Source organism: Acipenser ruthenus, chromosome 47, assembly GCF_902713425.1.
Source record: "Acipenser ruthenus chromosome 47, fAciRut3.2 maternal haplotype, whole genome shotgun sequence".
NCBI classification, from domain to species: Eukaryota; Metazoa; Chordata; class Actinopteri; order Acipenseriformes; family Acipenseridae; genus Acipenser; species Acipenser ruthenus.
The window spans coordinates 6,667,129-6,682,167 of NC_081235.1; the positions used below are offsets into that span (position 1 = coordinate 6,667,129).

General features: G+C 44.7%; 3 protein-coding genes across 4 annotated transcripts; 2 read left to right on the forward strand and 1 right to left on the reverse strand.

Annotated features, from left to right (window-relative positions):
- Window positions 1-560: 560 nt before the first annotated feature.
- Window positions 561-8,611, reverse strand: LOC131721023 (signal peptide peptidase-like 2B). 2 transcript variants are annotated; one of them, XM_059013852.1, is made up of 15 exons: window positions 8,477-8,611; window positions 6,921-7,037; window positions 5,742-5,924; window positions 5,328-5,417; window positions 5,061-5,200; window positions 4,819-4,961; window positions 4,617-4,713; window positions 4,397-4,513; window positions 4,203-4,284; window positions 4,016-4,090; window positions 3,800-3,862; window positions 3,494-3,593; window positions 3,262-3,339; window positions 2,834-2,994; window positions 561-1,965 (listed from the first exon to the last, which is right to left on the reverse strand). In XM_059013852.1, the coding sequence occupies exons 1-15, from the start codon at window positions 8,522-8,524 to the stop codon at window positions 1,798-1,800; spliced, it is 1,662 nt and encodes a 553-aa protein (XP_058869835.1). In that variant the 5' UTR covers window positions 8,525-8,611; the 3' UTR covers window positions 561-1,797. The 2 variants fall into 2 exon arrangements, with proteins under 2 accessions (XP_058869835.1, XP_058869836.1); XM_059013853.1 differs by having other exon boundaries at window positions 1,827-1,965; window positions 2,767-2,994.
- A 337-nt stretch (window positions 8,612-8,948) lies between these two features.
- LOC131721074 (U6 snRNA-associated Sm-like protein LSm7) lies at window positions 8,949-11,945 on the forward strand. The gene is made up of 4 exons (XM_059014232.1): window positions 8,949-9,039; window positions 9,489-9,579; window positions 10,111-10,182; window positions 10,984-11,945. Exons 1-4 carry the CDS (start codon window positions 9,034-9,036, stop codon window positions 11,124-11,126), a joined length of 312 nt encoding a protein of 103 aa, XP_058870215.1. The 5' UTR covers window positions 8,949-9,033; the 3' UTR covers window positions 11,127-11,945.
- Window positions 11,946-12,656: 711 nt separating this feature from the next.
- On the forward strand, window positions 12,657-14,947 carry LOC131721032 (kelch-like protein 5). Its single transcript, XM_059013934.1, has 3 exons — window positions 12,657-13,651; window positions 14,092-14,505; window positions 14,594-14,947. Exons 1-3 carry the CDS (start codon window positions 12,657-12,659, stop codon window positions 14,934-14,936), a joined length of 1,752 nt encoding a protein of 583 aa, XP_058869917.1. The 3' UTR covers window positions 14,937-14,947.
- Window positions 14,948-15,039: the final 92 nt, after the last annotated feature.

The window sequence follows — 15,039 nt, forward strand, 5'->3', positions numbered from 1 at the left end:
CTATCTGAGCACAGTATTTACCCAGGGCAGAGACGCACCAATAAAACGTGCTTAGAAACACAAAGTAAAGCAAGGATAGTCATGTTTACTCCACACAGCTCACTTCAAACATTTATGAAAATGTTGTACTCTTGAGATCAAATGGCTCATCTACAGCTACACTGCCACGGCAGTTTTCAAAACAGGATGGAGAAAAAAAACTTATTTGATGTTCTTTGTTTCTTCTCAAACACTTCCAGTCTTGAAAGCTTGCATGTAGTTTGAAAAAAAAAAAAAATTCCATGACCAGTAGAGGTCACACACTACACCATCTGCAATACAATGACCTCCTGTACAGCAGCTTGCCAGTGACCAAGGCTTTCGTGAGCAACACCTGCGCACAGGTCAGTGAAGAGAACCAAACAGAATTTAAAGCCGTATGCTTGAACAAAAGCACAATCTCTTACCTTTCTGTTGTGGCACAGCACGTTGTCCTTACTTCTAGAACTAGGACTGAAACTTGAAATTAAAAAATAAAAGCAATGTGAAGTAAAAAAATTAAAAAAAAAACACTCTACGCATTGTAGTTTATTTATTTATTTTACTCAGTCCTCATTTGAGGTATAAAAACCCAGCTGTCTCCGTCTCTGTTTTACTTACAACTGCAGCAGTACCAGCGAGTGCCTCATGTCCCTAGGGTCACACAGCAGAGCACTCCTAACACAAGGCATGCTGCTTCTTGTTCCAAGGCTAGCTTCTGGATTTCTGATTCGTATCACCAGATACCCATTAAATTGGTGTTAAGTGAACGCTAACCAGTCAGTTTCATCTACTAACGTCAAGGCAGTATTGGGGTAAACACCCGGTTTTCGTGCAGGTAATGGTCATGGCACTGGGTACGCAGAGTTATTACATGAATTGTATTGTAAATGGCATCTGAGTTAAAGTGAACCCAGTCTTAGTTTGTGTCACCTACAGGCTAGTTCACGTGGAAGGCACAGTGCAGTAGCAGCTGTCACAGTAAAGAAAATGTGTGGCAATTTAACAGTTAACCCTCCCATCTATTCTGCTCTAAGGATCAACAAAACAGTTGACCTCAAAATTAAAAAAAAAAATCTATTTCTTGATAGCTGTTGTTGTGTGACACTGAACATCTGTAACTCCTAGCCTACACAACAACAAATACACAATCTAAATATGGCTGAATTCTGTACACTAGTATACAGTACAGACATTCAGAACTACCTGTGTTTAATCCCAGGAGCCTGGACATTTTTTTTTTTACACACTGGTTTACGTCTACCAAGATTCATATTTCTTTTGCACAACTGAAAACGGTAACATACTCCACAGCTGGCGCGGATATCTGAAGGTATATTGCAGTAGACAGATTACAACTGAATTGAAACCAAGGATCGCCTGGCTGTTGACCAAAGCACTTGTTTACAAGCATTAGTGTGCCTTATGTTTATTAATATCCATGCCACTGGGAAAGTAAGCTGGAAATGGTGTCTGCGCAACACACACAGTTGATTTGGAATGGTCCTTGTGCTTCCTTTAGTGTTAATGCCCAAGCCTTCCGGGTGAAATAGCTTACCGATTAACAATTTTAATGGAGTGATTTCAGTGGTTCAGTTGGGTGCCCTTCCATACCTCCCTCTCTTCTTTCTAACAAGAGCAGAGTTCTCATGATTACACCCCATGGTACTGCTCGCAACCAGACAAGTCCTTTACATGAACCAAAGCTGTATATAAAAATAAAGAAAAGACAAAAATAACATTTTAAAAAAAAAAAGGGGCATCCTGATTCATCTTCCACTAATCCGATTGCTTCTTCGCCTCCCGGGGAGACTTTTCTTCGCTCGGATTGGTGGCTTCTTCAGCAGCTTGCAGCGCAGGACTGGTCAGCTGTTCCTTGGTAGGTGGGTCGGGTGACTGCGTGCAGTTGATTGGTGTCATGACGAGTGGGGGCTGGGGCATCTCTTTCTGTGAATGTGAGAAACGCAATTTAGTATAAAGTTAACAGATTACTAAATCTAATAATACATTCGCCTATGCCCTACAGGGACACTGTCCATTCTGATTTGCTGGCTAGGTTTACAGAGCACTTTTATATAAATTTATGGAATGGTCAAATTGAGGGAATGAACACTAGCGTCGCCAGCTAGCAAGACATTTCACTGCAACACAAGGAAGACGGAATATCAAGACTGGAAATGCTGCACTCAAAAACACACACTACAGGTTTCCCATGCCATACAGAAATATAAATACTGCCGGGCTGCAACTCTGTACACAGTGAATACCTGCTTTGATCATTCCCCTCTGATAGCCCAAATAACACATCCACTGGAGGGTGCACAGTTTCACAGCTAAGTCTGAATGAGACCCACAGTGTTCTGTATCTGGGAACTCAAGGTGAACATCAGGAGTAGGACCAGTCTAGGCTTAAGATTTCTCTTAAGATTTTATAACCTATTCCGTACACATCATCAGCTTGGGAAACTTAACATGGTGCAATTATACCCATAGTGACAGAACGGGAGATACAGTACATTCTATCCAGTTTAACATTTCTCCATGTTTTATATTCAAAGGTAAACAAAAATCAGAAATGCGAAGCTGTATGATATATGGTACTCAACATAATTATGGAGAAGACTTAAGCAGTAACTGAGCTGGGACTTGAAACCAGTACTGACCAGTTTCCAGTCCTTCAGCTCAAGCACAACAGACAGAAAAGCCTAGAAAACACAGCAAAGTTTTTTTTTATTGGTTTTACTCAACTTTAATTTTAGTTACTGTTAAAATTATTAGCATTTTCCGAAGGCACTCATATCAAACTGGTATTCACCGCAAAGCCACTGCCAGTCCAGAACATGGCTAGCTCCCTGCGCCACAGCGCCACCCCTAGGCTGGTGAGGAGAGTGCAGGGCACCAGGTACAGCAGGGCTGGCTGCCCCATCTGCATTAGGGCTAGAGCAACGAAAGTGATGAGCAAGCCGATTCCATATGCTGTAGGGGAGACAAGGGGGAAGTAAAATAAGAGGCCTAATGACTTTATGCTGTAATACAGTTTAAGGTTACTGTCATAACTAGTTAAATATAAAATTAGTAAAGCCAATTCTTCTAAAAAATACCGTAGTTTTTTTAAAAAAAATCATGTTTAATTTTTATATGTTGCAGTATAGGCTTTCCTAATACATGTTTTAAAATGTGGAAACAGATTCTGCAGTGCGATGAACGTGTTATTTATCATCCAGTAGACAGGTGTTTGCGTACCTACTGTACAGGCGACAAAGTAGATCTGTGACGACTGCACCTGGATGTCAAACCTGTGACAATAGGCAACCAGCAGGCCTTGGAGGGGAGAAGAGCGTGATGATTAGTGTCACTGTGCCACTCTGAAATCCCAACAGCAAGCTTGGAGTCATATAAACTAAAAGCACACAAAAGGATTTCCCCTAGCAGGTACACAGAATTAAGAAAGGGTTCATCATGAAGTAGTTCTTACCTGGTACCAGGATGTCTCCAAAACCCAACAGAGAGAAGGGACGATCACACAAGGCCAACGGAGAGAAGTTCAGACGAGGGACCTTTAGCACCATCGGGAGCTGCAGCACAACATATAAAATCAACCGTCTGCTGGCGATGAAGGGCTGAATCTGAATCCGGGTAATACTAAACAGTTTCATCCCGTAGACACACGTTTTCACTAGGTGTCTTGACGCTGTATGCATGGCCCTCAAAGCCCAGTGAGTCTGTAAGCATGGGCAAATGACAGTGTTTTTGAAGACATTTTCAGTTTTCCATCACTTACCTTTTCATGGGTGGATGAATCAGAGGGACCAGCAGCCACTTCCACCATGATACTCTCCCCACTCTGCAAATAGACAGACACGACAGCAAGGCTGTTAAAACAAGGGTACAGGCATGTCCTGCTCTGTTTCTAGTATTTAATATGGCCTGCAGTCTACCTACATACAGGTTATCATCAGACCAGCTACCACAAGTACTGTAGGTAATTTCCACTCACCTTTGTGAGGAGTGGAGTAATAAATACAAAGAAAACATCATACACAAACAGGACGGCCAGCAGTAACGTGCAGGCCTGCAAACAAAGACAAATACAGAACGAGGGTTAGCAGACTAGGCACTTGGCTCACTTCATCAACCATGGCAATTACACAGCAAAGGCAGAATCTCCTTGGGACGGTCTCTACCTTGAAAGTGGGCAGCCTGATTGTCTTTAGCATGTAGAGGCAGAATGCGATTCCCAGCGCGTCCTGCAGCACCCATGCCCATCTACAGAGGGTTAAAAACGCATCAGTTCATTGTGCGCGGGTCTCAGCACGTCAGCAGGATGCTGTTAATGTGGATCCCTATGTTTCCAAACCCATCCACCTGCTGTACTTACTGATCCTCGTTTCGGAAGACTCCCCAGATGACACTGACCGACACGCAGAACACAGACAGCAACAGCATTCGCACCTGTGGCCGCTTGTGGCAGTAAGGCAGGTTATTTTCTGGGATTCTGCAATGCACACCAAGGAGAGAAAAGGTGTTTGCTTTCTGGACGAGTTCATAAAATAATGGGGTTAATCCAGACAGCATTTTTTTTAGGCAGTCAGACTAACCTGCACTTCCCAAAAGGGATTCTTCGCACAAAGGGAGACAGGCAGCTGTAGAGTCCTATAGATGCCGCCAGGCAGAATATTCCGATGATCATGTACACTGGTGGGACAGTACGAAGGGAGGGTTAGACTTTAATCTAAATCTACCACTATGTTCGAAACTCAAAGCCATGTTTTTTTGCTCCAGACACTGCCTCTTACTTACCGAGGTGGTCGTAAAAGTAGTACAGCAGCACCAGCATGGAACAGCACATGACGACAAACACGCAGATCATGATGGGCGTCACGTCGACGGTTTCCTCGTCCTGTGTCTCTGCTCCGTCGTCCCTCTTGTGCTTCATGTATCTCCTGCAGACGATAACACAAAGTCAGGACCCGACCTGGGCTCATCGGTACCAACTGCACCCCCCAGTACTGAACCCTCCTGCTACCCTGTCCACCACTTACTTCTTGACGTCCCGGCTCCCAGCCCAGTATCCCCCGACAGCCACGGTCCCCACCGCCATCAGGAAAATGATGACCATGTTGTAGTCGAGGACAGGTTCATGTGGCGCGTACATAGCTACTTCTCTCCCCTTCCCGAAGGTCTGCAACAAGAAACAAGAAAGGACTCTAATTTCTCGGTTTTGTTACTGTGATTGGAAATAATAAACTAGGAAAAAGATCCTTCAGGTGCACAAGGTTGTAAGTAGTAGCAATAAAAGATAGGGTTACCTTGCTTATGTCCAACATGTCTGTGTAGCTGAGCAGGGCAACAGGGATGTCGATCTCCTCATACTGACTCCTGTTTCCTGCAGGGGGGGTCTGTCAGACAAAAATATATGACCACCAAGGCTCATGAAATACTTTCCCCACACACATGTAAAGCTTAGGACAGGGAGGTAGCTGTTCAATGCAGTTAAATCAATGATGGCGGAGGCAAGTTATTTACCACCTTGCGTCCTCCAACCTGCGATAAAACTGAGAACTAATAAAAAGAGGGACATAGCCAAGGCAGATAACAGCCTACTATTAAGACTCCCAAAAATGACTTTATTAAAACCATTTAATAGCAGAAGAATACACACATATATGTAATTATTTTAAGCAAAGGATGAGAATCATCTCTGGCATGTGAGGCTCACTTACCAGTCTATCTCTGCTCACGATGAGTAGCCCCTTGGCCCCATTGATCTGCGCGAGCCTCACTTTCTCGTAGAAAGTGCAGTTTCCGCGCAGCACCATAGGAATGCGGTTCGTGAATCCGCCTGCAGGGACCTCGGAGGGGGAGCAGAGAACTGACGCAGTCAGGTCATGGATCTGGAGCCGGGACTGTGGAAATAGTGATAGGGGGAAAACTGTTAAAGGGGTCAGGGAGTGAGGATATGCGGACAGTGTACAAGAAATACCTCTTCTTGACACTGAGTTTATTTATTTTTTTAATAAGTAGATGGTATTTTTCCAGGCTATAAGCAAGCATTGAGCCGTGTTGTGGCTGTTGCGTAAAGTGCGATCTGCATAATGCATGCTTTGCTTTGACTGACGATACACAAAAACAAAAACACTTTTGATAGCTGGGGCCTCTGCATGCTTTTGAGAGCGGCAGTGCTTAGCTGCCTTCAGTTCAGTGCCTTCTGGGATTTCACTATAGCAGTATGCTAGAAAGTCTGTTAACTTTTCATCAAGCAAAACAATCCTAGAAAGTTACTAACTGTTACAGCAGCAACTCTTATTTATTTATTTATTTATTTATTTAAAACATGTCCAGGTCAATGGTAGTGCATGCTTCTGAAGCTGCCAAAACTGATCTCCGTTTAAACATTCTTCCATTGCATCCCATTTAACAGCACATCTCTCTGGTCTTTCCTGACACTGTGCCGATGGCATTTCATTCAGCAGCTTTACCCCTTCCGGCTCACCTCACTTTACCATGGCAGGTGCTAGCTGGGCTGCAAACGATTCTGTGCACATGGAACCGATGAATGAGACAAGTCTCAGCCTCCTGCCTTCTCGGAATTAGAATTATTCTGCATTACTTTATTTCATTTAATTATTTAACTAGGAAAAACAAACAAACAAAAAAACAACATTTGAGACCACATCTCTCCTTTACAAGTGGGACTCTTCAGTGCCATTCCAGGTTTATAAGAGAGTTATGCGCAAGTATCCTCTTACATGGAGACTCTAAATGCCTAAAAGTAGACCTACTGATACAACATATAAAAAGGGGGACAGAACTGGGGGTCCCTGGAAAAGAGATGTGGAAGCTCAGTGGATGTATTCAGAATAAATCGGATGTGTTTCCTTGTGATTTAGCAGTGAACTCACCGCTTTGCCTAGATCCTGAGGTAGGTGAGCCCACTGGGAGTTGAAGAGAATGCAGTAATCCTTCCCCTTGTTCTTCCCCTGGTTGCTGACATGTGCCATCCCATACTCCCCCAGCACCTAAAACAACAACGTAATCTTCTTTACATCTTCATTGCACTATTTAAACCAAACCCAGCTGTCAAGCTGTACTGACACCTTGGAAAGCTGGGAAGCCCCACCACTGCAGCCAGTAGGCACATACCTTCACTGAGGCAAAAGATAAGAACGTGTAAAAACGTTGATAAATCTGGTTTCAGCAGTCTAATTTGGGGTCAGCTATTCAGTTACACATGGTCCAATCTGGTAGTAAACTTTATTAACATTTTAATAGAAGTATGTCTGGTTTCGATTAGACTATCTTCAATCCCCAGTGGGGGGCACTGCTGTTGTACCCTTGAGCAAGGTACTTTACCTAGATTGCTCCAGTAAAAACCCAACTGTATAAATGGGTAATTGTATGTAAAAATAATGTGATATCTGTATAATGTGAAATAATGTATAATGTATAATGTGATATCTTGAAACAATTGTAAGTCGCCCTGGATAAGGGCGTCTGCTAAGAAATAAATAATAATAACAATAATAATAATAATATCTTACTAGTATTAAGGTAACAAGAGGCAGTCCCAAGGCAGGTGCTAAATGGGGTTGGTGAAATGCAGAATTTCACACGGAAAGCTGAAAACGTGATTACACTGCTGTGGAACCTGTATTTACCGTCGCTTGCCCTTTTCACTCAGCAAAGCCTAGGATGTTACTAATGTTGCTGTTCACTCAATGAAATCGACAGAGGCGCCTTGTGTGTGCAGTAACACCTATTTGGTGTCAGGTTTCACTGTACAGTATGTACACCAGTAAATATGCTGGCGTTATAACATGCCTACGATAGTCAACAACAATTAATAAGATCGCCTTTTATTATCAAAAATGACGTTAGTACAGCTGCAACTCTTGAAACAAATGCTAGCTTGTGACAGCTACGTAAAAATGGTCTTGCTAAAGCAGCAAATTGAATAAAAAAAAAATTGTTAATCTGGAGCCGAATATGTATTAATAATAATATGACGTATGTACAACAACCAAGCAGCTTTGACTTTGCTGGCTAGTGGCTCACAATCATCACATTTCAATTGTCACCGTTATTCCAACAGACGGATTTTTATTTTTTTTAATTGTTTTACGACAGTCGCATTGCCCCCCCCTATCTCACTGACATCCGGACCGATATGCGTGCACTTAAAATGCGGTAAAGTGCAAATAAAGACGCCATGACATTAATTACACCACGTTGTGTACAACAGTTGAATCGTATCGGCATACAAAAAAAATGTACCGCTTTGTTCTGACAATTAAAGTCGTGTTTACAACCATGACTTTTCTTAGGCCCGAACACCGTTCGGTTCTTTACGGGCCCCCCTCGGATCGTTTTTAAAACACAACCCCGGCCATGATACACCGTCCCCCCCCCCACAGCGGTTAGGCGTTTGTTACGAAAACAAAACGCTGAAACTGCTCACCTGTTCAAAGAAAATTGCCCCCAGCACCAGTGTTACTGCGTCTCTCATGCTTCCTGCAATTTGTGTTATTGTACCCTCAGCAAGACTCCGTCCACCATCAGCTGTTTGTAACCCCGCCTACGTGGCGCTGCAGCGCTCCACATTGGCTTAACTCGGCAGGGCGCCTCGCCAGCCCGCCTTTTGATTTGTCCATTTCTAATCAATCAGCCATTACAGATCCACCCTCTCAGGGGAGTGTTTTCCTCCCTCAGTGATTGGACTATTTTCACGTCAATCAAATGTAGACGGGCGCATGGTGTTGGGTCATTCAATATCAGGTATAGGGGTGTTCAGTAGAATTAAAAAAAATAAAATAATAATTATATCGTGAAATTCAATTGATTTCACCATAACAAGTTTTATAAAAATGAATATTATTATGTATTGTATTTTAATTACCTCTGACACATTTTTCTATTTTTTTTTTAAAAAGTATGTTTACAGTAGTTATAAACAAGATTTCCCTTGCCTGAGGTCAAAGTTGTGAGGCTGAAGGGAGGAGTTTAGAGGGTTGAAACATGGCGGTGAGTGTGGCGTGTGGGCTCCGATGGGAACATTTACAATGAAAATGCCGCATTTATTTTCTGTGGGCGGGTTATTATTAAGTGTTACTGAAGGTGTATTGATATATCTGGAGTATGAAAAATATATTATTGGCAAAGAAGCTCAAATCTGATACCTATAGCAGCACTCGTGCATGACTCGCACAATTGCATACAAACAATATTTATATTTGTCTTTTTATTAAGTAAATAAACCTGATCTGAAAAAAGCACGCGGTCTGATTTTTTTTATGATTTAAACAATTTACTAAGCTTGTAGTAAATCTGTACAGTACAGCATTCAAACCAAAACTGTCACTTAGTACCCATCCTTCTGCTTGCTTTGATAATGATGATGCTGTTTGTCTGATTCCAAATGATATATTACTAGATTTGATTCTAATCCTGTTTTTTTGTTATCTGTATTTCAGGACAAAGAGAAGAAGAAGAAGGAGAGTATATTTGACTTGTCGAAATACATCGATAAGACCATTCGAGTGAAGTTTCAGGGTGGGCGAGAAGGTGCGTTTATCTGAAATCACTGAGCCGCAGCACCCTCTCCAGTTAAATGTGCTTTCCACGCTTGCATGTATCTAACCAGCTATACAGGGGGAGGGTGAAATCAAATAATCACAAGGTTCGGGGTCAAATCCCCCTTTTTTTCAATTCCAATGCCTTTTTAAAATCAATTCCCATTCCCTTTGAATCAGTTGCAATTCCTTCAAGGATTCATTAAAAGAGAATGGGAATTGATTAAATGGGAATTGGAATTTGGAATCGATTTTTAAAAAGTAATTGGGGTGGGGGGTGACCTCCCCTCCCACTCCGCCCCTGATCATCACAAACATGGTTTAGAGTTGCCTGTTTTTATGCAACAGATAACGTGGCCATTGTAGCACCTGTCTGCACAGGCTCCCCCAGTTTCTGCACTGCAGTCTTACTCGGCTGGGTTGGCAAGGGGCTGCTTCTGATGAGAGCTCTATCCTCATCTTTCCAACCTGTTTTTAGTTATACTTGACTAACACCTCCGGTTTTCTCTCTTCTCTTCCACAGCCAGTGGGATCCTGAAAGGTTTTGACCCCCTGTTGAACCTGGTGCTGGATGGCACTATTGAGTACATGAGAGGTGAGTGCTGTCAGTGGAAGGAAGTGTAGCAGATGTACACATCAATACAGAGATCGATAATCCACTAGACAGATCAGTTAACCTTACAGGGATGGAAATGAGACTCCCATTGCATAGCAGATGGATCTATTCCTCGTTTATACTGTGCGTTTTCAATAACGCACCTGAGCTTGTTGCATACACACTGGGGCTAATCAAGCTTGTATTGAAACCTGGAATCAGTGAAACTTCTATGAAAGAGTCTTATTTCCATCCCAGCCTTATTACATGTCTGTCCACACAGTTAAATTTATATTGGCTGGTTTCACAGACCCAGATTAGCACTAATCTTGGTTTACCTAAATTAAAATTGGGTAGTCCAGGACTAGTACTGATCAGGGTCTGTGAAACCAGCCATTTATATTTTTTCTATAAAGATGTCAGAGAGGTGAAAATATCCTGAATACATGTCACTAGAATTTTTTTATTTTTTTTTCAATCTACAACCTCTGATTGGACCACATGTATCAGGATATTTTATGCTATAGGAAAATGAAAGTATTGCTTCTGATTCCTTATACCCAGATTATATACGTTGCCTAAGGTAACATTAGGTAGTCCAAGATTAGGGCTAACTGGGCTGTATGAAATCGGGCAATTAGCACCACAAAACTTGTCAGAAACAACTTAAGCTGTACTTGTGCAAGTTTCTTGTGCGTAGTTTAATGACAATTGAACACTTTACAAGAACGGGTTGCAGTGATTCTTATGCCAAATTGACTTCAAATAAAATAACATTCAGCGGCCGCATCTCCTTTTCAGACCCTGATGATCAGTTCAAGCTGACCGAGGACACCAGGCAGCTGGGGCTGGTGGTGTGCAGAGGGACCTCTGTGGTGCTCATCAGCCCTCACGATGGCATGGAGGCAATTCCTAACCCCTTCGTTCAGCAGCAGGACGGTTAGCGGGTGTGTGGAGCCACCCCTGTCCCAGCGATCACGGCAGAGTGTAACATTCCGGCAAAAAACATCTCCCTCTTTTCTCACTAGTTATCATCCAGGGATATCAACCAACCAAATCCAATGAACACCTAGTGTTCCTTCACAAAATCCCTTATTGTATTCCATCCTGGTAAACACAGTGTTCCCTGGATTTCAGTCCCAAAGGGAGACCTGCTCTTCAGTGTGCTAAAACCGGATATCCAATAGACATGCGTAAAGCGGTCCTGGGGAAATTATGTCCAGTTTTCCAGTTCGAGTCTAAACTGCTTTAAATCTCCCATCTTTAAACCCAAGTAAAATAGACTTAAAACGCTGCCCTTTCCATCAACCTTTTGTTATTTGTTTTTTAGTTTTTTCTCATCAGATATTTGTGCATTTAGATCTACATACCCCAAGGGATCTCTTGGATGGTGGGAGCAAAATCCTATAGCAATACCTGTAAAGAATTGTATTTTTTGTAGTTTACACCCCTGGTGATTTTTGCTTGATGATGTGGAGGTGAGCTGGCGAATAACCATGTAGATACGCGTGCAGTTACGTTGGGTTTACAAGAGAACTCGTTAAGCGTGGTATAAATATTTGAATACAAGGCTTCAGTTATGTGTGGGCAGGCTCGGCTGGCAGACCGTGTGTTTAGTTTGTGATTGCTGACGGAAGCAAAATTGAAAAGGGTTATCGTTTGCACAGTCTGCTTGAGCCCAGTGAGAATTTTTTTTTGAACTATTTTAGTTGTTTCAATATTTTGTAAAGAAACTGGACTCTTCAATAAAATAAATAAATACATTTTCTGTTTTTCGTTGTTTCTTTCTTTGTGTACCAAAGGTGATAATAATGAAACACCTAAATATACACACAGACGTTAACCATTTATAATGGCCTGGGCAAACTGAGCCCTGAGGCCAGAGCCCAGGAATACTGTAAATCCATTTCCATGTGTTGGCCATCTGATGAATCTGGAATAAAGCTCTATTAGAAGGAGGATGTGGTCGTTTGCCCTCCCGTATTGTTCATCCTTGGATTTCAATTAGGAAAGCAGGATGCTCAGACAAATGCATTCTCAGCACCTTAGTGCGAAATTAGAAGTTTTACAAACTGTTTAACTGTTTTTAAGCCCAAGGTTCATTTGAAACCCAGTCTGAATGCTTAACGAGAGGTCTAAACCAACAGCTATGGTCAAAAGTTTTGCATCACCTAGAATTTTTAGGATTGACATAATTAAAACAAAAAACTTTATGAAAATTATTTAGCATCATGTAATCAAAGAAACTACACAATGATATCGCAAAAGTCATATGCGAAATAACACTGCAGGCTGTTCCCCAATCAGAGAGATGTGTCTCTGAGGCAGGGGTTTCAGGGGGTTATTTTTAGTTCCAGGTTACCCAATAGACTACTTCCCCAGCCAACAGAAACAGCCAGCCCGAGAGGTCAAACAGAGGTGAGTTTATATATATCCGGGAGAGTGCGTGTTTACATGTAGAGGGGGCTGAGAAGATGGACCACAGACAAGAGCCTGGGGTGTACGGCCTCAGATCACCTGGATTTACTGAATTGCACCCTCTGTGCATAGATTCCCCAAGCAGCAGCCCAGACGGAGCTTCCTCTGAGCAGCTGGACAGGGAGGAGGTGCCCAGCACAATTCTGCAGGTGGGCTCGGAGTGTTTCCAGGTCAGCCGGCAAAGGCTGGCCGGCATGAGCCCTTACTTCCGTGCCCTGTTCTTCGGGGGCGGCCGGGAGAGCATGGAACGCCGAATCCAGATCCGAGGGGTCGGAGTGGAGGAATTCCGGACGCTGATGGAGTTTGCCGAGACTTCCAGGCTGGTGCTGGATCAGCAGAACGTAACGTCGATTCTGGAAGCTGCCAATTTCTTACAGCTAGAGCAGGCCCGGCTGCGTTGCTGCAAGTTCCTGGAGAGGGAGCTGCACCTCAGTAACTGCCTGGGGATGATGGCCTACTCCTGGCAGCTGGGCTGTCTGGAGCTGTACCAGGCGGCCCGCTGGGTGGCCCTCACGCACCTCCCTGCCCTGGCCTGCGAGGAGGACTTCCTGTACCTCCCCAAGGAGAACGTGGCGGACCTGCTGTCGAGCGACGACCTCTTCCTGCCACGGGAGGACCTGGCCTTAGAGGTGATCCTGCGCTGGGTGGCCCACGACCCCAGCCGACGCGAGCAAGACTTCCTGAAGCTGGCCGGGCTGGTGCGGGCCGAGTGCTTGAGCCTCACCTACGTGGGAGAGCTTCTGAGCAGCGTGCGGGGCTCAGACCCCCGTGCCAGGCTCATCTGCAAGCTAGACGCCGACCCCCCTCCCAGCTGGACCATGCTCAGGTCCCGGCAACCCCGGACCCGGACCCACGAGACGCTGTACGCGCTGGGAGGCCGTCACGACCGTGAGAAGCAGAGTCTGTCCCAGTTCTACCCGCGCAGTGGCATGTGGCAGCCCTGTGCTCCCTTCCAACGCAGGAACCTCACACAGTACGCCGTGGCAGCTGTTGATAATGCCTTCCCTTTGAAACACCTTCTATGCATTTGGGACTCACCTCTAACTTAACACATACCTTTGCTATCTCAATGAGAAAGGGTGCGCTATAGTGTTGCATCTTTCTAGCAAAGTTTTAAAAAGAATCAGATATGTCTGCAAGTTTATTAAAAGGAGTTGTTAATGCATCTTTAAGGGAGGAACCATTTATGAAAAATACTCAAACCCTTGGCTCCTGATAATTTTAATAATTAAATTGAAGGTAGTTCTGAAACCCAGGACTGAGCTTAGCTGGGCTTGCAAGAGCTTTTAAACCATTTGAATTTGAAAATGTAGTTCTATTAGTGGAAGCTTGGCATTAGTAATTGCAGGGGTTTCCCGAAGCATTCCCATCAGGAAGTCCCCTGTCCGTAATCCGTGTGTGTGTATGTGTGTGTGTGATTTCTCTCCCCCCAGGGAATGCTGTCGCAGTGACAGGTGGGTATTTCCGTGACGAAGTGGTGTGGTACAGCGTGGACTGGGTCCTGATGTACATGTGTGGGGAGAGCCGCTGGGTGGAGGCCCCCCCCTTGCAGAAGTCCCGGCACAGCCACTGTGCGGTGGGAGTGGGGGGCGAGCTGTTTGTGCTGGGGGGCAGCATGGACACGGGGCCCATCGTGGACGTGGAGAGGTTGGGAGCAGGTGCAGAGAGCTGGAAGAGTGCCAGCCCTCTCATCCGGGCAGTGGAGAGGGCCGCCGTGGCCAGCCTGGGCTTCAAGATCTACGTGGCCTGTGGCCTGGACGAGAACGGAGACGTGTACAGCGGTATCCAGCGATTCGATGTGGAGCTTGACCAATGGGACGTGATCTCCTACTCCCCTTTCCCGCGGTACGTGGATCTCACAACCCCAAACCCCTCCCTTTTTAGAAATCTCATATCCCAAGAGTAGGTCTAACAGGCTTTCTCACCTCCGCAGGTACGACCTCTGTGCCACTGTGCTCAACGGCGCCCTCTATCTGGTGGGAGGGCAGGCGCTGCGGCTGGACGTGGAGACTGACGAGTGGACGTTGTTGGAGGAAGGGTGTCTGGTTGGGAAGTTTTTCCTGGGCTGTACAGCGGTCAACGGGCAGATATACCTGCTGGCTGAGCGGCGGGGGAACCAGGCCCTGCCCAACATGCTGCTGCTGGACCCCTACACCGACACCTGCATGGAGATCGAGGACGCCCTGCCCTGCCCCCTGCCCATCCGGGGCTGTGTCTCAGTCCGCACTGCCTCCGACTCCAGAGTCATGACACATAAAGGTTGGCGCATGACATGACCAGCATGCAAACGGAGACTGATATTTTTTCTTATCTGCCTGTGCAATCTTAAACTAAAAAGTAGCAAAAAATAATAATAATAGGTCAGGAGCCAGGTAAGAA